The sequence below is a fragment of the Rhinoderma darwinii genome, chromosome 13, assembly GCF_050947455.1.
Source record: "Rhinoderma darwinii isolate aRhiDar2 chromosome 13, aRhiDar2.hap1, whole genome shotgun sequence".
Lineage (NCBI taxonomy): Eukaryota > Metazoa > Chordata > Amphibia > Anura > Rhinodermatidae > Rhinoderma > Rhinoderma darwinii.
Genome location: NC_134699.1, coordinates 10,568,100 through 10,592,093, shown reverse-complemented (window position 1 = coordinate 10,592,093; position 23,994 = coordinate 10,568,100). Strand labels below are relative to the sequence as shown.

At 45.4% G+C, this 23,994-nt stretch overlaps 1 protein-coding gene across 2 annotated transcripts in view; it reads left to right on the top strand.

Moving 5' to 3' along the window:
- The window catches only part of SS18L1 (SS18L1 subunit of BAF chromatin remodeling complex), a 30,467-nt gene that overhangs the window by 555 nt on the left and 5,918 nt on the right, over positions 1–23,994 (top strand). The window contains exons 2-10 of one of the 2 annotated variants that reach the window (XM_075846124.1): positions 7,809–7,885; positions 8,788–8,872; positions 10,320–10,464; positions 12,907–13,104; positions 13,651–13,815; positions 14,696–14,797; positions 16,410–16,502; positions 16,607–16,732; positions 23,055–23,182. In XM_075846124.1, coding sequence (XP_075702239.1) covers positions 7,809–7,885; positions 8,788–8,872; positions 10,320–10,464; positions 12,907–13,104; positions 13,651–13,815; positions 14,696–14,797; positions 16,410–16,502; positions 16,607–16,732; positions 23,055–23,182 — 1,119 coding nt within the window. Of the gene's footprint in view, positions 1–7,808; positions 7,886–8,787; positions 8,873–10,319; positions 10,465–12,906; positions 13,105–13,650; positions 13,816–14,695; positions 14,798–16,409; positions 16,503–16,603; positions 16,733–23,054; positions 23,183–23,994 lie in introns of both variants that reach the window. The other variant, XM_075846123.1, reaches the window with a different exon arrangement.

The following is a 23,994-nucleotide window of genomic DNA, read 5'->3' as shown; positions in this document are numbered from 1 at the left end:
CCATCGTCTAGCAGCTTCTTCTTCTTCCAGTTTCCACTTGCTCTTACTGCTCTGTGACCATCTGATCCATAACAATGTTACAATTTGTTGCTACTTTATATCTGTATTGGAAATGCATGCTGTACATTGCAGGTGAATTTTCCCAAAATTCTACCCAAATTTGGGACAGTTTTGGGAGGCTTTTATTTTCTAGGGAACTATTGTATTTACTCTGCTGCAATGTAAAATATTTTTCCTAGAGAAATGGGCTATTGTTAGTGCAGGTCTGCAAGATGTGTCCCGCCAGCTTTCTCTTAGGGCATGCTGGGAGTTGTAGTTTGACAGCTGGAAGGACACAGGATTGGGAAGTGCAATTATCTGCTGCAAGGTGTGATGCTGGTGGAGGGAGTTGTGTGAAATCACCTGTTGAAAAGTCAGAAACAACAACCTGCTGCTGACTGGACGAGCTGCGCGTTATTGATCTTCCTTAGCAATATCTGGAATCGCCGTTCAATCTAAGTTGTTTCCTTAGTTATTATTGATTGTATGTGAGGTCGGCTATTGCAGAACACTATCATGTAGCAGTAAGTGGCGTGTGGTTGGGGGTGCAATATGGGGGAGGTGTTGCCTGTAGCAAACAGTCAGATTATATATTGCAAGTGAAGGTTATAAAATGCTAATATGTCAATGTTCTTATCACATGTCAGTCTTAGGGTGGATTTACACGAGCGTGTGCGTTTTGCGTGCGCAAAAGGCACTTAACATCTCCGTGTGTCATCACCATATGATGCGCGGCTGCGTGATTTTCGCGCAGCCGCCATCATTATGACACTGTTTGGATGTTTGTAAACAGAGAAGCACGAGGTGATTTTATGTTTTCATTCATACTTTTGACTGCTGTTGCGCGAATCACGCGCGTCACACGGAAGTGCTTCCGTGTGCTGCGCCTGATTTTCACGCACCCATTGACTTCAATGGGTGCGTGATGCGCGAAAAACGCAGAAATATAGGACATGTCGTGAGTTTTACGCAGCGGACACACGCTGCGCAAAAATCACTGACAGTCTGCACAGCCCCATAGACTAATATAGGTCCGTGCGAGGCGTGTGAAAATCAAGCACGTTGCACGGACGTATATCACGCTCGTGTAAATCCGCCCTTAGAGTATGTTCACACGGGCTATTTTCAGACGTTTTTCGGGCCGTAAATGTCTGAAAAATCGGAAGCCGAACGCCTACAAACCTCTGCCCATTGATTTCAATGGGAAATACGGCATTCTGTTCCAACGGGGTGTTATTTTACGCCTCATTTTCAAATAATGGAGCATAAAAAGAAGTGCATGTCACTTCTTGAGCCGTTTTTCATTGACTCAATAGAAAAACGGCTCAAAAACGCTAGTTAATTTAAAAACGGCTGAAAATCAGAGGCTGTTTTCCCTTCAAAACAGCTCTGTATTTTCAGCCATATTTTGTTAAGCGTGTGAACATGCCCTTAAAGGAACGCTCCGTTAAAATGTATTATATTAGCGCCCGTATGGAAGGTACATTTAGGTCAAAGGTAGGGCGGGTAATCCGGGTGCTTTATTGCCAACCTCTCTTCCCACACTGAGACGCTAAATGCGAGTCTCATTGGAATTCGTAGTGAACGTGACTTCTAGTCCATACAGCAGACGGTGTAGGACTCTGACAGTCGCAGTGGGCGTCATGTGACATAACGGCGGTCCTGAACGTAGAAGATAGTTTGGCAATAAAGGTCCCGGTAAGAGGATTACCTGCCCTACCTTTTACTGGATGTACTTTAGGCCTTATTTACACCAGCGTTGCGCACCTCAGATGTGAAGAGCGGCAGGTGCATCCGTGTTCGGCGCTGCGGGACGCGATGTCTCGCATCCCCCATAGATGGGAGTCTGGAGGGATGTGTGAAGCGTGAAAAAATAAGACATTTCCTATTTTCTCACGGACTCTTCACACGGACTTTAACACGCTCGTGTAAATAAGGCCCTAGAAACGGGGGTCCAGATAAAACCTTTTCCTGGAGTGCTGCTTTAGGGTATAGTCGCACGCAGTTTATTTGATGCGGTTTTTAACAGCTACTCCGCTGCTACATGTAATTAAACCCTTATGATAGTGTAAATATCCTCGGTCCTAGGACTGTCCTGACTGATGAGTGACATTTCCATATCCCCTCCACTTACTAGCACAGCAGAAACCCTACGGAATTTCCGCAACGGAATATGATATTCCGCAGCATTTCTAGTAGCAGCAAAGTGAATGTGGTTTTGCAAATGTCATCCTCCAGCTACAAAAAAAACGCAGAAATTGTTCTCCGGTGTGACTTTGAAATCAGCAGCATGTCCATTTATGTGGCGTATTCTGTGCGGAGATGCTGCTTGTTTGTCCCGTAGGCTTCAATAGGGAACATAAATTCTGCATTAAAATACACACGTTGAGTTTTGTACAGTGTTTACGCAGTAAAAACCGCTGGAAATCCGCAGGTGCGCATATTATCAATGCTCGACACTAAATCTGCAGAGTTTCCGCAGTATTTCGTGCAGCAAAGTCGCACTATTTGCTGCAGATTTCTGGGACGGAGAAAGGACCCATGCACACGAACATAAAAACACCCGTAATTACGGCACGTTTTTACGGGCCCATGGACTTCTATTGGCCACGGGTACCTCCCCGTATGCTTACGGGAAGGTGCCCGTGCCGTTGAAAAATATAGAACATGTCCTATTTCAGGCCGGAATTACGGCACGGGCAGCCCATAGAAGTCTATGGGGCTCCTGTAATTACGGGAGCGTTGCTAGGCGACGTCCGTAAATGGTCACTGTCCAGGGTGCTGAAAGAGTTAAACGATCGGCAGTAACTCTTTCAGCACCCTGGACAGTGACTTCCGATCACAATATAAATCAGCCTGTAAAAAAAAAAAAAAAAGACGTTCATACTTACCCAGAACTCCCTGCTTCTTCCTCCAGTCCGGCCTCCCGAGATGACGTTTCAGCCCATGTGACCGCTGCAGCCAATCACAGGCTGCAGCGGTCTCATGGACTGCCGCGTCATCCAGGGATGTCGGGCTGGATGTCAAGAAAGGGACGCATCACCAAGGCAGCGGCAGGGTAAGTATGAATTTCTTTTACTTTTACCTCAGAAAGGGCTGCCCCTTCTCTCTATCCTGCACTGATAGAGAGAAGGGGCTGCCGATTAGTGCAGTGCAATTTTGCAGCGAAAACGTGCCCGTAAATACTGGTGCAATACAGGTCGAATACGTGTGACGTATTTACGCCAGTATTTACGGGAGGGAAAAAATACGTTCGTGTGCATGAGGCCTTACCTGAGGTTTTTTGAGATTCTGCTGCAGATTTTCGGTTGCAGATAATCTGCAGCGTCTCCTGCCTGTGGTAACGTACCCTAAAGAATTGCTTAACAAAGATCTGTCGTGACGTGTCTGATTTGGTAACTACTTGTATTCCCCATGAAATAACAATTCTGAAGCATCTTTTCTTAGAACTCTGCCTTGTGCTTTCCCTCTGTTATTCCTCCTAGAAATGTATGAATAAATTGACAACTAGGCATTACCATTTCCTTTGTCAAAGGGGCGTGTCCCTACAAAGTCTGAGACTGTGATCACTGATTGGACAGTGTCAAACTGTGTAGGGACATACCCCCAACTGGTAACACTAAGTTGTGAATTTATTCATACAATTCTAGGAGGAATAACAGAGGGAACTGCACAACGTAGATGCTCCTGAATAGTTATTTAATTGGGAATACAATTATTTACTAAACGGACCTCTCAGGTGAGGTGACGGGTCCTCATTAAATAACAATCCCTTGATAAAATGTAGGTATAGGGGCTTGTCCACACACAGCGGAATTGCTTCAGAAAATTTTTGCAGCAATTCCGTTGAAAAACGCAGACATTCCGCTGCAGCAAATACGCTCCATTTCCTGCGTTTTTTTACGGCAGAAAACGGTCTGTATTTTGCTGTGTTTTTCACAATGCTGGGGGATGGTGACCTCTCTGAAAAACGCAGCAATTCTGGCCACTTTCCGCAGCAATAGTTTACCTGCTGCAGTCCGAAAAATACGCACCGCAGGTCATCTTCGGCTCGTCATTTTTAGGCAGCGTCTGGATGAGGTTTGTTAAATCTCATCCACTTTGCTGCTAATGTATTCTGCTGCGTTTTTTCCGTCCGTAATTCAGGTCTGAAGAAACGTGGCAGTTCCGCATCGTGTGGACGAGCCCTTACATGGTTCTATGTTCGTGCTGCGTTTCGCTATGTGTAGTCAAAGATTGGCCCTATTTGGATACAAATTGTTTCTATATGAGCAATGTTTGGATTTATGTCATCACAGTATAAAACCATGTGGATTTACTCGCTTAGACCTCATGCACACAACCGTAGTTTTCATCCATAATTGCGAATGAAATTGCGCACCCATTCATTTCTTTAAGGCCACGTACACCTTTCCGTATATGTACGGATGTGTGGCCGGGTCGTAGAAATTATCCACAAAATATAGACCATGTCCTATTCTTGTCCGCAATTGCGGCACGGACTCACCCGTAGTACGCAATTGCAGACGGCTATGGATGTGCATCCGTATTTGTGGACAGTAAAAACCCTTAGGGTATGTGCACACACACTAATTGCGTCCGTAATTGACGGACGTATTTCGGCCGCAAGTCCCGGACCGAACACAGTGCAGGGAGCCGGGCTCCTAGCATCATAGTTATGTACGATGCTAGGAGTCCCTGCCTCGCTGCAGGACAACTGTCCCGTACTGTAATCATGTTTTCAGTACGGGACAGTAGTTCCACGGAGAGGCAGGGACTCCTAGCATCGTACATAAGTATGATGCTAGGAGCCCGGCTCCCTGCACTGAGTTCGGTCCACTACTTGCGGCCGAAATACGTCCGTCAATTACGGACGTAATTAGTGTGTGTGCACATACCCTTACGGTCGTATGCATAAAGCCTTGAATTGCAGGAGCCATCTTAATAATGACACCAGTGCTGCCAGGCAATCTCATGCCACCCACGGTACAGATTCCCATGCACGTAACGTAACCATAATGGTTAACGATACGACCAGATGAGTTTCAACGAGCGTATTTACGGACCGTAATACGGAGCTAATGTTAATCAATGGGGCTATTCACATGGGTATATATAAAATATGCGCGTATTTTAAAAATGCAGAATGCACTACTTGCATCCGTGTTGCGCATGCAATACACCCATTGAAGTCTTTGGAGAGTCATTTAATTAAGGATGCATCCATATTTGGTCCATATGTAATCCATATAGAGCTATCTTATGTCATTCAATTGTCTCCCTAGAAGACCGCCCATCGCTACTACAGATCTATAAGGGTATGTTAACACGCCCTATTTATGGACGTAATTCGGGCGTTTTACGCCTCGAATTGCATCCGAAAATACGGCTCCGAACCGCCGGCAAACATCTGCCCATTGAAATCAATGGGGTTACGATGTTCTGTTCACACAGGCTTTTTTTTTACGCGCCGCTGTCAAAAGACGGCGCGTAAAAAGACGCCCGCGTCAAAGAAGTTCATGTCACTTCTTGGGGTGTAATTGGAGCCGTTTTTCATTGACTCCATTGAAAAACCGCTCCAATTATGTCCGTAATTGCCGCTGCGAAAAACTAGAGTACGAGCAATTACGTCTGAAATTCAGGAGCGGTTTTCGCCTGGAAACAGATCCGTAATGTCAGCCGTAATGGACGTTGCCATGTGAACATACCCTTATACTGATGCAAAATCGGCAATAACATGTCCGTTTTACAGAAGTTTACAGACTGTTTATTTCAATAGTCATTAAAGGCAATGTACACATTTTAAATAGTTTATTTATTTATTTTTAAATAAAAATGTCTTAGTGTGGTTTGGTGCAACTTTCAAAGTACTTTTTGAGATACAGCTGCTATGTATCTTGTATACAGAGCAGCTGTATCTAGTGCTTAAACCTGAATCCGTCATGTCAGCGGTACTGACGGGTTCAGTGTCAGCGGGTCTTAGGGTATGTGCACACACACTAATTACGTCCGTAATTGACGGACGTATTTCGGCCGCAAGTACCGGACCAAACACAGTGCAGGGAGCCGGGCTCCTAGCATCATACTTATGTACGATGCTAGGAGTCCCTGCCTCGCTGCAGGACAACTGTCCCGTACTGTAATCATGTTTACAGTACGGGACAGTTGTCCTGCAGCGAGGCAGGGACTTCTAGCATCGTACATAAGTATGATGCTAGGAGCCCGGCTCCTTGCACTGTGTTCGGTCCGGGACTTGCGGCCGAAATACGTCCGTCCAATTACGGACGTAATTAGTGTGTGTGCACATACCCTTATGTGTCTCTGACTTGCAGGATCCGCCTGTAATTGATCACAAATAAGTAATAAACTTAGATATGATCGGTAACCGCTCGACACTGAACCCGTCAGTGCCGCTGACATGTGGATTCAGGACTCGTTGCAAGATACAGCTGATCTGTATACAGGATACAAAGCAGCTGTATCTCAAAAAGTAAAAATAATATTTTAGAAAAATAATTTTGAAAGTTGCTCAAACTTTATTTAAAAAAAAACAAAAAAAAAAACAACAAACATTTCAAAGGTTTACATAGATGTAAAACGTGCGGATTTCATCACAGATTTTGGATTTGTAGATCGATTCATATGTGAACCCGGCCTAAGTGACTTTTAGATTCCACAACTGAAATTATGCAGCAAATACCTGGTGTGCGAACCCACGTACAGGATTGTGTCCCGACAGAATTCGCTCACATTCCACCAGCGATGCACGTAAATCGGGTGTTTTAGACGCCATTAAAAAGCTCAGGAAATATCCATTCGGAATAATGAACGCGCTGCAACATGTATATTATTGCCGTGGTTTCCACGCTAAAAAAACCCACAGGTTCGCTGCGTTCAATTACAGTGGGACTAACCCGCGTGTGGATCCTCGGAACAAATTTTAGATGTCAGCTGCTATGGCAAATCCGTGACGTGTGACCATACCCTTAGGCCTCATGCACACGGCCGTGCCTGTAATCACGGGCCACGATTGCGGTCACGGCCAGCCGCATTTTCGGGCCGCGCTCCCACACACAGTATGTAAAATACAAAAAGTAGGACATGCTTCATAATTCCCGGCAGAGTTCTACGGCACGGACACCTATCCGTAAGCGATACGGAAGGGTGTCTGCGGCCAATGGAAATGGGTGTGTCCGTAACTGCGGACCGTATTACGGTGGTGTGCATGAGGCCTTAGAAGGCTTTAAAAACCTGGAGTAAAGAATAGTGGCGCTTACAGTGACCAATCAGATTACAGATTTTATTTTTCTAAGCCAGGTCAAAAAAATGGAAGGCTTTTCCCATATCCGTTCGCTTGTCAGCTGCTCCCACAGACGTATATCTCTATGGCCAGTAAGTGCGCTCTTTTGTCCTTGAGCTGAAGACCTTAGTACTCTAAAACAAAGTATTTGCTAGGAACTTGCTGCCCGACAATCTCCATATAAAATGCTGTGGTTGTTATGGAAACTCTGCCTAGCAACCAGACTGTCAGACATGATTTAGCTGTTCAGCCCAAAGCTGTACTGACGGCAGCGACGGGAGGACGTAGCTCGGCAGCCGTTACACCGTACAAGTCTCCGGTTCAGCCCACATACGTTTATAATGAGTAGAATGTCACGGGTTACGTGATTGGTTACTGCAGTGACTGGAAATGACAGAAACGTATTTTACCGCCTGATGCAGAACTCCGCAAACAATTATCGTGTGACTTTCTTTTTTTTTGTTGGCAGATGTTGGATGAAAACCACCACCTGATCCAGTGTATAATGGATTATCAGAGCAAGGGGAAGACCGCAGAGTGCACACAGTGAGTACGAGACTAAGCTCTTAAAGGAACAGTAAACGTAGAAATGAATTCTAAAAGTAAACAGAAGAGAAGTTTTCCCGCACTGTTTGTCAGTCTCAGAATTTTCTGCAGCTCCTTAGGCCCCGTTCACACTGAGTTGTTTTTTTGACGCGGAAAGCGCGCCAAAAAACGTCCAGATGGAATTTTGAGGCAGAATTTTCAGCCTGCAAAAAACTCTGTGTGAACATGCCCTTATACTTGTAGAAATCCTGCAGAGAAAAGAAATAACTAATGGCGGCCATTCTGTCTGTCAGTGATGGCATCGTGTATGGATCTAAAGAGGGGGATACCATACTGGTACTCATGGGGGTGTTGTGACTGTCACTGTTATAGGGGCGCTGTCACTGTTATAGGGGCGCTGTCACTGTTATAGGGGCGCTGTCACTGTTATTGAGCATTGTGGCTGTCCCTTATGGGGCTGCTGTAATTGTCACTGTTATGGGGCCTTTTAGTTGTAACTGTTATGGAGGACTTGCACTTGTGCGGTGCTGATATGGGACTCTGGTTGTCATTCTTATGGGTGCACTGTGGACGCTGTAAGGGGGGTCGCTGTTAAAGGGGCCACTGTCGCTTTTATAGGGGCGGTGGATCGGCGTAGCGGATCGCAGGCTGGGAATAGACGCTATTCTGGAACATAGGGATATCGCATATTATCGCAGTAGCCTTATCTTTGTGTTGCACCCCTCTATAAACCGCCGTCCTCCATTGTACCTCTTGGCATTGGTAATTTCCGTCATCTTTAACAAATTGCAACAGTCACAGCTAACAGACTAAAAAAAAGGTGCTGTCATTCTCGGCACCATTTACTGTAGGATCATGTCCCTATAGCGCTGAGTGTCACTTCTTCGGCTATTTTTTTGTAGATATCAGCAGATCCTGCACAGAAATCTGGTATATCTGGCAACTATAGCTGATTCCAACCAGAATATGCAGTCGCTGCTCCCTGCGGTGAGTATGGATGTCCTCGTCATCCTTCCCTTTACAATAATAAGAAGGATCGTGATCATTGATCACACTACAAGTCAACCTGGCGCTACCAATGGTCACTACTGCTCATTACCTCCCCCACACAGGGCAGATATCCACCCGGTCATCATATTGGGCTGAACAGTTGGACCGTCTATGGCCAGCATAAGGCCAGGTTCGCATAGTGCAGTTTTTGATGCATTTATCCTCCGCTTGAACTATTCTCAATAGTCTTATCCTTGAATTTTAGCTTTTTTGCAGAGTATTGCTTTTCACGGTTATGACTGGCCTGCCGTATGATTTGCATGCAGGTGTCTGGTGTTTAAAAGGGTTTTTGCGGTTCTATGTAAGTAAAGCTTAATCACTGTATGATGAGAAGTTCTGCAACTTTCTAACATACCTTGTGTTTTGATTTCTCACCGTTTTCAAGATGTGTGCTTGCTGTCGGTGAATGGAAATATCCTTGTTTACATCATTAGGCTGAAAATCTTATCGGACCTAAGGGTTATTCACATCAGAGGAGCAGGACAAGGTAATGTCAGATGCAACAGTTCCGTGGCAACACAGACACCACCGGTGGTCGATGGAACCCATTGACTTTAATGGGTTCTGTCGGCTTTCCGTTGGGGTGTTTGTGGTTTTACCGAATAAACAATAGCGCAGCGTTCTGCACTATTCTTTCCAATAATTTCTGTCGGATATGCGACGAAGGTCCCTACCGGAGCCTCCAACGCAGATGTGAACAGCCCCTAACGCTTCCAACAGCTGAAGGATTGCTACAATTGTATCCAGTTTAGACAATCTCCTGTGATGTTCCAGGCTGGTAAGTTTTACCTGCTCTGATACATTGTAGCAAACTATCAGGACAAAATAAAGATATATACTGCCACAGGTGCAACTTGAAAGTCCTAATGCAAAATGTATAGGAGGGTCCGCACCTACCATGTGCTATTTATAATACTGGTGTCGTCTTATGTAGTAGAGGGGCGTTGGGGCACCCTCAGGCGCCGGGGCCCAGGTGTGACTGCTGCCTCTGTACCCCCTATAGCTACTTATTTGTTAAGCACAGGGAGGATTATTTAGACTAAATACAATAGTAACAAACCCTCAGCTGTGAGAAATATTAGGTTGGTATAGGGTTTCAGCCTCTGTATGTAAATAAGAATGTTCCTAGTTGCTGACAGCAAGCAGTGATCTTGAAATTGGTAAGAAATTGAAACGCAAAGTATATTTGTCTTTGGCAATCACTGCGTAAACAAGGCCCGCTTTATACTACATGCATGGGATTACCAGTCTACGAATCTAGGCCCTAGTGTGAAATACATACCTATCATATATCAACCTAATCCTAGTCGTCTGTGCTCTGTCTCTGTCTCTCTCTGTCTCTCTCTCTCTCTTTGCCTATGAAATGACATAGTTTTATTTGCAGCCACCAACACAGAGCATGAATCTGGGCCCAGGAGGGATGAGCCAAACAGTCCCCAGCCAGAGTCTTCACTCCCAGGGCAATCTGAGTGACGCGCTGGGTGCCAGCCTGCCACCCTCCTCCCTCATGCAGAGCCAGATCAGTAACGGTGAGGCCTCTCTCTAATGCATTACAATTGCCTAGCAACAAAGGCGTAAGTGTGTGTGAGAGACCCCGTCTGACGGAGATGCCTGGCAGAAGTCCTGGGGACATACGCTTGTCCTTGTATAGATGAATGATGTATTTGTGAGTGCTAATGAAGAATGCGTGCGTGTGTGTTTTACCAGGTACTAACATGGAGATATATATATATATATATATATATATATATATATATATAAAATTAGTATATTCACCGATTAGCCGTTACATTATATCCACCTGCCTCATATTGTGTAGTCTCCCTCATGCCACCAAATCAGCTCTGACCCGTTGAGGCCTGAAGGCTCCTGTTCTGTATCGATCAGATCGAGATCTGGGGAATTTGGAGACAACACCTTGAAATCTTTGTCATGTTCCTCATCATTCCTGTACAATGTCTGCAGTGTGGCGGGGGCATTATCCTGCTGAAAGAGGGCACTGCCATCAGGGAATACCGCTGCCATGAAGGGGTACTTGTCTGCAGCAATGTTTAGGTAGTTTGTACGTGTCTCATCCACATGAATATCAGAACCCAAGATTACCCAGCAGAACATTGCCCAGATCATCTCACTGCCTCCGCCGGCTTTACTTCCCATAATGCATCCTGGTGCCATCTCTTCTCCTGGTAAGCGATGCACCCGGCCGTCCACATGATGTAAAACATCAGGCCAGGCGCCTTCTTCCATTGCTCCATTTCCGATGATCACGTGTCCATTGTAAGCACTATCAGCGGGGGACAGGGGTCGGTATGGGTACTCTCACCAGTCTGCAGCTACGCCGCCCCATATACAGCAAGCTGAGATGCTCTGCGTGTTCTGACCACTTTCTATCACTGCAGTTAGGGCCGTTTCACATCAGCGTTCGCTTTCCGTTCAGGGGTTCCGTCTGAGGTTTCCTTTGTGGAACCCCGCAACGGAAAGTCAAACGGAAACCATTAGCAATGTTTCCTTCACCATTGATATCAATGGTGATGCAAACAGAAGCTAAGGTCTCCGTTTGGCTTTCCGTTGCGGGGTTCCACAAAGGAAACCTCAGACGGAACCCCTGAACGGAAAGCGAACGCTGACAAGTAGTTCTACTGTGCGATCGGACCAGACTGGCTAGCCTTCACGCGTACCAATGAGTCTTAGGCACCCACAACCCTGTCGACGGCCACTGGTTGTCCTTCGTTTGACCACTTTTTAGTAGGTCCTAACCGCTCCATACCGGGAACACCCCACAAGACCGACCGTTTTGGAGATTCTCTGACCCAGTCGTCTAGACATCACATTTTGGCCCTTGTAAGAGTCACTCAGATCCTTACGCTCGCCCATTTTTCAGACATCAACTTTTAGGGCCCATTCACACGAGCGTGAATCTCGTCCGTGTTTTGCGTGTGGAAATCACGCACAGCACATGGACCTATTGATTTCAATGAGGTCGCTCACACATGCGTGAGTTTTCACGCAGCAAGAGTCGGCTGCGTGAAACTCTGTGTCCTATATTGGTGCGTTTTCACACACCTACGCGCCCATTGAAGTCAATGGGTGCGTGAAAACCACACACAGCACACGGATGTACAGCCGTGTGCGGTGCGTGATTTGCGCATCAATTCCATTTTAAAAAAAGTGCCTTGCGAGTGCGTGAATAACGCAACACACACGGACCAGATTTACGTGCGTTTTTCACGCGGATGAATCTGACACGCTCGTGTGATTGTAGCCTAAGACCTGACTGATCATTTGCTGCTGAATATATCCCCCCCCCCCCCTTGTCAGGCGCCATTGTAACCAGATCATCGTTATTCACTTCACCTGTCAGTGGTTTTAATGAAAAAGGGGTTTTCCACCTTCTGATGACCTATCCACCGAATAGGTCATCAATATATCATCGGTGCGGGTCCGACACCTGGACTCCGCACCGCTAAGCTGCTCCTGTGGCTTGTGGACACTGGTTGTTGTGGCAACAAATGTTATGTACAAAACACGGAGGCAGTTGGCTCCGTATATAGCGTAGCGGCCGCTTCTGAGCTGCAGGTCTTCTCCTATCCACTTGAATACAGTACTGCAGCTCGGCCGCTGTTCCATGGCCGGAGCCAACCCCTTCCAGCATGTACGTCTGGTGCTCAGAGGCACTGGACCAGCTGATATGTGCGGGACCCGGGTGTCGGACCCCCACAGATCCACAGATCATGTACTCATGACCTATCCGGTTTATAGGTCATCAGTTGTCAGAAGCTGGAAAGCCCCTTTAAGGCTGAATGGTGTGTGTATAAATATATAGAATAATTTTTTGTTTGTCTTCTTCTTCTTTTTTTTCTTTGTATTGAAATTTTGTTATTTCATTACAAAAATAATTTCCATGGTCGTCGGTCTTTTCAGTGTAGTAAGTCTCACTTTTCTGTTTTCCCTCTCTTTTCTTTTTGGAATAGGCCCCAACCATGTGGCCATGCAACAGTCTGGTCAAACCACTATGCCTACCACTAGTATGAGCATGGCAGTCAGCTCTCATGGCACAGCCCCTGGGTATAGTCATACTGTGCCCAGCTCACAGAATGTACCAATGCAGAGTCAGAGCAGCATAGGCAACTATGTGTCAAGGGCTAATATGAACATGCCTACAAACCCAGGTAAGTGGAGTAGTGGCCTAATATTCTAGTTCACGACAAATCTACTCAACTTTTAGTTCCCATTAGATCAGGACGACCCCTATCCATATGCCCTATTAGTGCATATGAACGTCATAGAGGGGGGTCCCCTGCTCAATACCGCCCCCTATGACCCAGAGTAGAGAACTCCTAATTTGCAGCAGCATTCTGGCAGACTTGGGCCGTCAATGCATTATATGGATGTCCAGTCATCTGAATGGCTGCCGTGTAATATTATATTTTCCACCGCAGCAATTGCCTGGCTGGCCAAAAATTCCCCTGGCAAAATCAGCTGTTTGTAGCGCATGTAGAGGGTAGTGTATGGCCACGTAGGCTCATGGCGTGCTGATGAATAGGCACAAGTGCCCTAAACTAAAGGAGCTTGAATTCATAAGAAATGCTAGACCATCCGTACTCATAATAACTGCTAGATGTCTTCACCTATCAATCCGTCATATAGATGGATATAAGATAGACTGTCGTACTACTCTCTCTGACCCGTTGTCTTTTTGCTATTGCGTATAACAGTGTCTATGATACATCAGCAAGCTGCCAGCACTCATTACACCACGGCACAAGGAGGAGGTCCACATTACCAAGGGCAGTCTTCAATCTCCATCATGAGCCAGAGTAACCAAGGAAGTGGCATGATGGGTCAGAGGCCCCTGGGACCATACAGATCATCTCAACAAGGTAAGGAGTAAAAGGACCTGTCTATTTTAGTTAATCCTTGTATTTCCTATGAAATAACAATTCTGGATCATCTTTTCTTAGAACTCTATGATGGGCCGTTCCTCTGTTATTCCTCCTAGAAATGTATGAAAAAGCTGACAACTGAGTGTTACCAGTTGGGGGGGGGGGGGTGTCCCTACACAGTCTGAGACTGTTTAATTAGTGCTCAGTCTCAGACTGTGTAGGGGCACACCCCTTTGACCAAGTTTTCAATTTATTCTTAAATTTCTAAGAGGAATAACAGAGGAATGGCACAACATAGAGTTACAAGAAAATATGCTCAAGCATTGTAATTTTTATCGGGAATACAAGTATTTACTAAAAGAGACACGTCGGAAGATCTGACAGGTCCTCTTTAAATTAATTTGAATGGTACACTGTCCATGCCATTCCAAATTTCACCACTAGGTGTTTTGCACCTAAGATATAAAGTAGCCATATGTAAATGTGCCTTTTTTACTAGTCATTTCAGATGGTTTGAGACGCGCTTTATCTAAATTTAACTTGACTCGATGTTTAAAGGAATCCTAGTAACCTTATTTTGTGATTTATCAAAAAGTCACTTGTCTGCTATTCTATATTAAGAAACTAGTAAATAGACCTCTTGATTATGACTTAAAATAAACTGAAATGGAAAATATGCCAAATATATATATAAAACATTGTAAAGACATACGTGTGTGTGTGTGTGTGTGTGTGTGTGTGTGTGTGTATACATTTGACCACTGGGGGTGCTATTTCTTATTTTGACATTACTTCTATATTTTTGTCTGTACACATTTACGCTCTGATCCATTGTCCATATAACTAATTCTGCATTTTCTTCATGTCCTATTTCTAGGTACTGCTCAGCAATATCTGGGTCAGGAGGAGTACTACAACGAGCAGTACGCACACAGTCAGGGTTCCTCTGAATCTATGAGCCAGCAATACTACACAGATGGTACGTGTCCCATCTCTATAAAGTTACAGGTGGCAGCGCGTTATTCGAATATTTATTGACCGGCATTGTCCCTTCCTGTGGATTTAATGCTTATAGGGTTTGTCCACTTCATGATATTTCATTTCCATTTTGGATACAGCTGCCAATCAGCTATTGCTTTCTGCTATCAAAAGTTTATGCTTGTTTGATATGGGAGCCTAAGGCCACATTCACACATGAAAAGTGCGTGTAAATACCGGTACATATATCTTCATTAAATTGTTCCTGTTTTTACTTTGAGTAATGTAGACAGAAAAATCTTCTGTTGCTGATTAGAAACTGTCATCAAACTGCTGTTGATGGACCTGCTATTTCTCGATTTAGGCTGAGTTCACACGTTGCGGTCAAAACAAAATTTTGTTTTTTGCAGTGATTTTTGGAACATCGTGGCAAAACCACGGCATTTTGATTTTCCCAAATTTTCACAACGATAAACACATTGAGTTCGACGTGTGAACACAGCCTTAGAACAAAAGGATGTCCTGCTGTGAATGGGTCTGATTAGCACATTAAAGGGTTATAATAGGGCATATGGCATTGTCTTAAGGGGGTTTTACACCGGGCGATTATGGGGCAGACAAGCGTTCATATAATACTCGTTGATGATAATTGCCCTGTATTAACAGGGAAGCGATCAGCCGATGAACGAGCAAACGCTCCATCATCTGCTAGTCGTATCGTTTTAAAAATGTAAAATATTATCGTTGTCGGCAGCACATCTTGGTGTGTAAACAGGGAGACGTGCTGCTGATATGGGGACGAGCGCTTGTCCCCATCCGTAGCTCCTTGTGACCGGAACAAACGAGTGCCGATTAACGAGCTATCTTGTCGATCGGCGCTCGCTGCACCTGCCAAAATCGACCGGTGTAACAGGGCCTTTGGGGTACTCTTACACGCGCCAATTATCGCGCAACGAGTGTTTTTATAAATGCTTGTTTCCGATCATTGCCCTGTATAAACAGGGCAATGATCAGCCGATGAACGAGCAAATCAGCTGATCGTCATCGGCTGATCACGTCTTTTATGCAACATTAAATATTATGTAAACGGAAGATGCTCTGCCAACATGATCGACATGTATGAGGATGAGCGATCGTAGTAACAATCGCTCATCACCATGCAGTGCTCCTTGTGAAAGGAGCAAACGAGCGCTGATCAACGTGCTGTCTCGTTGATTGGCGCTCGTTTACACGGCCCACATCGGTCTATGTGAGGGGACCCTTAGTGAGACAACCCCTTTAATATTTTAATACCCCCTGCATCTCATATTGTTCATGCTGACCATGCATGTGAGATAACTAGACCTCTATTTCTCACGATTCCACCACAAACATGCGACCTCAGCTCGACTATATTGTCAGTGTGTTGTGCCAAATGACATACTCAACTCTGCTCTACGGTATCAAACTCAATGCTGCTACTGTATGTCTGTTTAATAGAAACATGAGATGTCATATCCTTTAATAAAATAAAATATCCTTTAATAAAAGCAGGGTTAGTACTTTTAGATGTGGTTCTCTTTTGATACCATAGAGGGCGCTGTATACCCTCTCACTGCTGTTCTCTAATCTAGGACATGGCGACTACACGTACCAACAATCCTCGTATGGTGAACAGAGCTATGACAGGACGTTCGATGACTCCTCACAGCACTACTATGAAGGAGGTCAGGGAAAAAAAAGCATCAACGTATTTAATAACCCTAAGTTATGATTTCCAGGTGTGAATTGTGACCAACACCCATCCATTCATTTATTAAATATGTAGCAGGAAACGCCCAGTACAGCCAGCAGCAAAGCGGATATCAGCAGGGGACCGGTCAACAACAGGCATACTCCCAGCAACAGCAGTACTCCAATCAACAGAACTATGCGGGACAGCAACAGCAGGGATATGGTAAGTGGGGCATCAAATATGGTGACTTTAACCTGGACGCAAGTCAGGGACCAGTGGCCTTCCTGCTGTTGGGGAAACTACAACTCCCAGCATTCCCGGACAGCCTGCGTCTGCCATGGGTGTAAGCCTATTTGGCCGTTCACATGTACCAATAACATTTTAAGAGGTCACTTTGACTAGAATTCCACTTTTTTTTTTTTTTTTTAAACTCGTTTTATTGAAAGAATTGTACAATACAAACGTCCATAGTACATGACAGGAAATAAACACATTTATGTATTCATACACATTTAACACAGATGCATATTAGCTATGGTGGTTTTTAACATGTCATAACCCAATAGATCACATAGTTAGCCCTCAGAGACAACACACTAACATCCCAACGGGCAAAATACTTTCCCAGGTCAGTTTGATTTGTTCCATATAAATATAGAGATCTTATAAGTAACCAGTCATGCAACACTCGTCCTCCTCAATGCTGCATCAACTGGTCCCTCATGTCTGTGAATCTGTTCGGAGTATACAGGGTACATGATGAATCACACCAAATCTGCCATATTTTATAAAATTTACCAACACACCCTCTTTTCTTATATAATACTCGCTCATATGGTATAATGGAATTGATCAGCGATTTCCATTTCATCACCCTAGGAGGTCTCTGATCCATCCACCGAAGTGCGATGGTCTTCCTTGCCATAAACAACACTTCGCGCAATAAAATACGCATGTGAAATGGCCATTGATCTTCAGGCAGCACCCCAAATAGACAGATCTTAGGTGAAAAGGGGATCGGCTGCTTCACCACTTCCTCAACCACTTTCAACACCTCCCCCCAAAAGGAGGCCACCACTGGACAATCCCAAATCATGTGCCAGAAATCAGATCTGGGAAAACGGCACCTGTGACATTCAGTGCTAGGATATCTGCCCATTCTATGCAATCTCACCGGCGTGAGATAACTCTGATGAACTATAGCTAATTGGATCATTTTGTTATTTGCCGCCGGTGACACAGACACAGGAGATGAAAGTATATCCTCCCATTCCTCCTCTGTCAGATCAGGTATCAGGCTCTCCCATTTATCTTTTACCGGTAATTTGACATTGGCCAGTTTAGCATGTATAAGGGCCGTGTAGACCGCAGAGATCAGCCCCCGGGGGCCCTGCGATTTAAAAACTCCAATCAAAGGGAATCGTGAGAATTCTTGATCTGACCTAGGGTATTGACTTGCGAGAGCATGTCGCAGCTGCAGATATCTATAAAAACTTTCCCTAGGAATTTGGAAGTCCTCTTGCATTTGCGCAAAGGATTTAAGGACATTATCCTTATACACATCCCCAATTCTATGTACCTCAAATCCATCCCAAAATGAGGGGGCCTGCCCCTCCATTAGATGTGAAAGAAGGGGGTTATCCCATAATGGCATGTCCACTTGTACATCCGTATATGCATAAATTTGTTTGGCCACCGTCCATGCCTGCACGGCCGCCTTGTGGATTGGGAGCATTCTTTTATAAGTTCCCGGGGAGCTTTCTATCACTGGCCAAAGGTGCACTAGATGCAAATATGCAGCGAGGTGCTGTTCCCTCATTGGTAACGGGTCCGACCCAGTCCATAGCTGTAAATATCTCAACTGCCCAGCTAGATAGTACATAAACAAATCCGGTAGTGCCAATCCCCCCTCCTGCTTGGGTCTCTGCAGAGTAGCCAAACTAAGTTTGGATCTATTGGATCCCCATATAAAAGCCGGGAATAATGCATGTAGGGTTTTAAAAAAGGCCTTATATACCGGTATGGCTGCGTGCTCCAGAACATACAGACATTTTGGGAGAATAACCATTTTAATTAAATTTACACGACCCGTCACTGCCAGTGGAAGTGCCCCCCACACCTTGAATTTGAGCCTGATATAGTCTAACAGAGGCAGTATGTTGGTGATTCGGTCATACCTATGATCTCTGTTTATGATAATACCCAGATATTTAAAGGACGACACTACCTGCAGGCCGTGCTCAGCTTCCGCCCACCCCACTTCCTTCAAGGGCATGAAAAATGATTTGTTCCAATTAACATGTAGGCCAGAAAATCTACCGAATTGGTTCAGGATTTCAATAGCTAGCCCCAAGTTGTCTCTCGGGTATGACATATACAATATCACATCATCGGCGTACAAACTAATCCTCTCCTCTCGTGCTCCCACCACTATTCCCCTATATTCTGAGTGCGTTCTTACACGTATCGCTAAAGGCTCAATAGCTATTGCAAACAAAAGCGGGGAGAGAGGGCACCCCTGCCTGGTACCTCTACGGAGGTGAAAATAAGGGGACATTATACCATTAATCAAAATTTGTGCCCTCGGATCCTTATACAAGATTTTTACCCATTTAATGAATATCGGACCAAAACCAAACCTCTGTAATACTTCAAACAGATACACCCATTCAACAGAATCGAAGGCCTTGGCCGCATCAAGAGATGCCATTGCCCAGTCCTCCTTTAGTGCCTCTCCTATTTGAGTCAAAATTTGAACCTTGCGTATATTATCAGATGTGGATCTCCCCGGCATAAACCCTGCCTGATCCGAATGAATGAGTTGTAATATCACCTTGTTCAATCTATTTGCCAGTACCTTTGCAAGTATCTTGTAGTCTAGATTCAGTAATGAAATAGGGCGGTAAGAACTACATTCACTAGGGTCTTTGTCAGGTTTTAGTAACACTACAATTGTGGCATCATAGAAACTGTCCGGTAATTTCCCCTCCCTCCGGGCATAAGAATACATAGAGCATAATGGGGGAGTGAGCTGGTCAGAGTAACGAAGATACACCTCCAATGGTATCCCGTCTGGACCCGATGCCTTACCCTTTGACATATCCCTTAATGCCTGCGTAACCTCATCTTCCGTGATATCGAGTTCTAACATATCCCTGCCTGCCTCATCTAACTGCGGGAATTCCAAGTCCTCCAAGTATGATACACACTCGGACCAATCATACGTAGGCTGTGAGGAATATAGGTCCCTATAGAATTGAGTGAATCGAGCCGCTATACTAGGGGTATCGGTCAGCTCACGGCCTTGACTGTCTTTAACCTTTAATATTGCTGAGCTCTGAGAACTGTGGTGTATTAAATGAGCTAGCAATTTACTTGATTGGTTTCCCAATTCAAAATAGGTCTGCCGAGCAAAAAACAATTTCCTATCAGCTTTTTCTTGTAGTAATAATAAGTATTTGCGGCCCATCGTCAGCCATGCATGTTTATTCGCTTCAGATGGGTTTCCTATATACTCGCGCTCCAATGTTTCACATTGCTGTGCCAACTGACCCTCTTCCTTTGCCGCTTCCCTTTTTATGTAGGAGATTGTAGATCGCAAGCAGCCTCTAAGGTAGGCCTTCAGGGTATCCCATAAAATATTAAGATTATCACACGAGTTATTAGTATCCTGAAAAACCTCCAGTTGATCTGGTATGCGATCCTGCGGCCCTATCAGGGTAAGCCAGAATGGATGAATTTTCCAACTACCAGTCCTCACAGGCCCTGGGTGAATGAAACGTGCAACCATCGGAGAGTGATCTGACACTCCCCTTACTTCATAAGACACATCCGTTACCATCGGGACCATTAGAGCGTTCCCAAAGATATAATCTATACGAGACAAGGAATTCCTACCGATAGAATGACATGAGTACACCTTTACATTCGGATGTTTGCACCTAAATATATCTAACCAACCCATTTCTTGAAATAGCAAATTCAACTCTGTTGGAGACACCGATGTATCCCCACCATCCATCACACCTCTAAATCTATCGCATTTGGGATCCATGACCATGTTAAGGTCCCCCATGCCCAGTACCGTAGCTTGTGGGTAAGCGGCAGCAAATGCGGCAGCCTCATGTAAAATTCGTATATTTGCCGGAGGAGGAACATATAGGCCCAACAATACAAATGGTATAGTGTCGATGTAAGCATGTATGAACACATATCTACCTTCCTTATCCACTTTAACCTTAACCGCCTCCCACCTCAGAGATTTGTGGATTAATACCGATACCCCCCTGGAGTAGGACGTATGGAAAGAGTGTGAGGACCATTGGATCCAGGGTCTACGCAATAATCTCGCCTTGTCTGGGATTAAATGCGTCTCTTGCAGACATATTATAGAGGGATTAAATTTACGGATACATGCAAAAATGGCTGCCCTTTTCCTCGGGGTACCCAGCCCCCGGACATTCCAAGACACAATCGATATAGACGCCATTAATGAGGCCGGAAACTATGTTTGCCTCGGAGGGAAGATGGCTCCCGACTCCTGCATATTAACCATATACTTTCCCTAGTGACCTTTCCCCACCTTCTGTGTACTTTATGACTTTTTAGACATTTGTATTCATAAATGAGTATAATTTCGCCTAAATACGGCATTAAAAACATAGACAACAGAACTAACATATAAACAGTAAATTGTATCGACAATGCGCGATGACACATAGGCCATTGCCGAATCATGCCCTCCTCGTGGCACCAAAGAGTAACGGGGAAGGCCCCGTGCTATTAGGCAGCATTAACGTATCCTTCCCTATCTACACCTTCAAACACCATAATACATTTTAAGCCCTTTCCATAACTTCGTACAGGAGGATAATAACTCCAGCAGCAGTTTAAACAATATATCAGCAATGTTTAAACGTAATATGCGTCCTGCGCATATACCCGGATCTCTCCTGCAGTCCTTCAACTGGGGCCCCTTCTTACTTCGGCCGGATCACTCCTTCCCACTATAGGCCAAGCTCCATGAACCGAATGGTAACAGAATGAAAGTCCCGACAGTCCATTCAAATGAAATGGGGCGGAGAAGAATGCCCCTCTTCCAGGGCCTCCGGAACCATTCACCCGCCGAATAAGACTTCAAATTGGGTGTACCATAACATTGGAATCCCTCCTTAAACACAGGAGATCAACCAGCAAAAGAAACCTTTTAGCCTGCATCAGGCGCAGAAGAAACTCCAGCATCATCTTAACTTCCAGCACTTTCCAACCTCCCCCTCCAAAGGGGTCACACGCGGCGGGGCGATCTCCTCCCTCTCACCCAGTCGTCGGCTTCCAGCGGAGAGTTAAAAAAGATAGAACGGTCGTTATCCACTACCCGCAGCCTTGCAGGATACGCCATAGAATATGGGATATTGAGATCCCTCAGCCGCCTTTTCACCGCCATAAACGTAGCTCTGCGCTTTTGCAGATCAGCCGAGAAGTCCGGGAATATGGATATAGCAACGCCATTATATTTAATACCTTGCAGTCGGCGGGCTTGACGCAGGATCATGTCCCTGTCGTTACAATTAAGCAACCTGGCCAACATCGGCCTCGGAGGAGCCCCAGGTGGAGGCGGTCTTGCCGGCACTCTGTGCGCCCTTTCTACTGCAAAGGCCTGCGAGTAAGGTGCATCTGGCATTATCTCTTTCAACCACTTAGATATGAATTCGCCCGGATCTTGGCCCTCCGATTTCTCAGGCATTCCTATTATCCGGATATTATTCCGACGCAGCCTATTTTCCAGATCATCATTTTTTTGTTTTAATAACTCCGTCATGGATTCCAGATCTGTAATCGCACGAGGCATGGCCGCCATCCTGTCTTCCACCCCAGACACTCTGTCCTCCACATGTGTCACTCTTTCTCTCAGGGTCTGCATATCTTGCCTTATGAGGCCTATATCAATTTTCACCTCCTCCATCTTACCAGTCAGCGAGGTCTTGCATGCTGATATGGCTGCCAGGAGTTTGTTCATCACCTCTGTCGGAGTAGGTTCCGGTTCTGTCTCCTCCACCACCGCTGAGGAAGAAGTCGACCCGCCAGGCGTCTCACTGCCCTTTGAGCGCTGCTGCAGGGAAGCACGGCCGCCATCTTTGATTTCTTCCCGGGCATAACTCTGTAGCTTTTCCGCGGCCGATTGACCTCTCGTGGGGCCCATAACTCCACTCTTACCACCCGACTGCTGCCTGGATCTCCGGGACGTAATAATGAAGGTAAGGAACGATCAGGATAGTCACAGGATCAGTATAGCACGGAACCACAGCGGAGCTCTCAAGTCATGCGACTGCTCCCGTTGCGCGCCAAGCCACGCCCATCGACTAGAATTCCACTTTAAATGGCTCGGTGCCATTGACCTCATCAGGGCAACCTGTCTCTGTTTTTGCAGGGTTGACGTCCTTTTTCCTGTTTCATTTTTTTTGGTCTTGCATATGTACAAAATAAGTTGCAAGCCCAACTCTGCATGTTATACACCTCATGTAATAAAATGTGTTCTGTATTTCAGTCCCAGCACAGGGCTCTACTACACAATATACGACTTACCAGCAAGGCCAGACCCAACCCTACTCCAGCTACCGGGCACCACAGACCGCGTCATCTGCCCAACAACAGAGGCCCTATGGCTACGAGCAGGTAGTATACGCATTCTTACCAATATGTTTTCACCCCCGCCAAGATCTTATACTTTGACACCACTCCCTATATTTCAAGTGTCCATTCTGTATCCCATCTCATTTAGCAAATGTTATTATTTTTTTTTTTTTTTCCTTCCGTTTCTGGGAAATCCGGTAGAAATTAAAGGTCCGTGTTCTCCTAATCCTTTATTCATATCTGGGGGCTGGGCTTAGCTGTTAAGGGGCGGAGCAGTGGTCCTGCTATAGTCCCCTTCTTCCCAGCCAGAGAATTGATCTGAGCAGTCCCGGGCTGAGTTTTACTTGGGCCCACCATCTGTACAGATCACGTGCACGTCTTTTAATAGACCCCAGTGGCAAGTGATTGACTCCTGTGTCAGAGCCTGGGCTCTTAGGAGGATCCTTTGGTGGGTGGGCCAGTCTGACCCCAGATCGGAGGTTGGTGAGAAGGAGAATCTGTAATTTACCTCTTCCTCTATGTCTTTTATTGGATTTTTTTTTCTTTTGTCGGTTTCTATTATATATATATAAAATATTTATTTTTTTCTAATATTGTGGCCCCTGTTTGTAAAGTATACCCAGTGAAAGGTAGGGTGGGTAGGTCATCCTTTTACCAGGCGCTCTGTTGCCAAAATATCATGATTGCAATTATGTCATGTGACCGCCGGTGAAGTGTCTTTCACCATGCGTTCCTGTGAACTCATTGAGCGTCCCATAGGAATGTATAGTGAAAGAGACTTCCGGTCCACATAGCAGGCGCTCTAAGAATTGGCCGGTCACCGTGCGGTCACGTGACATAATTGCGCCCGGTAA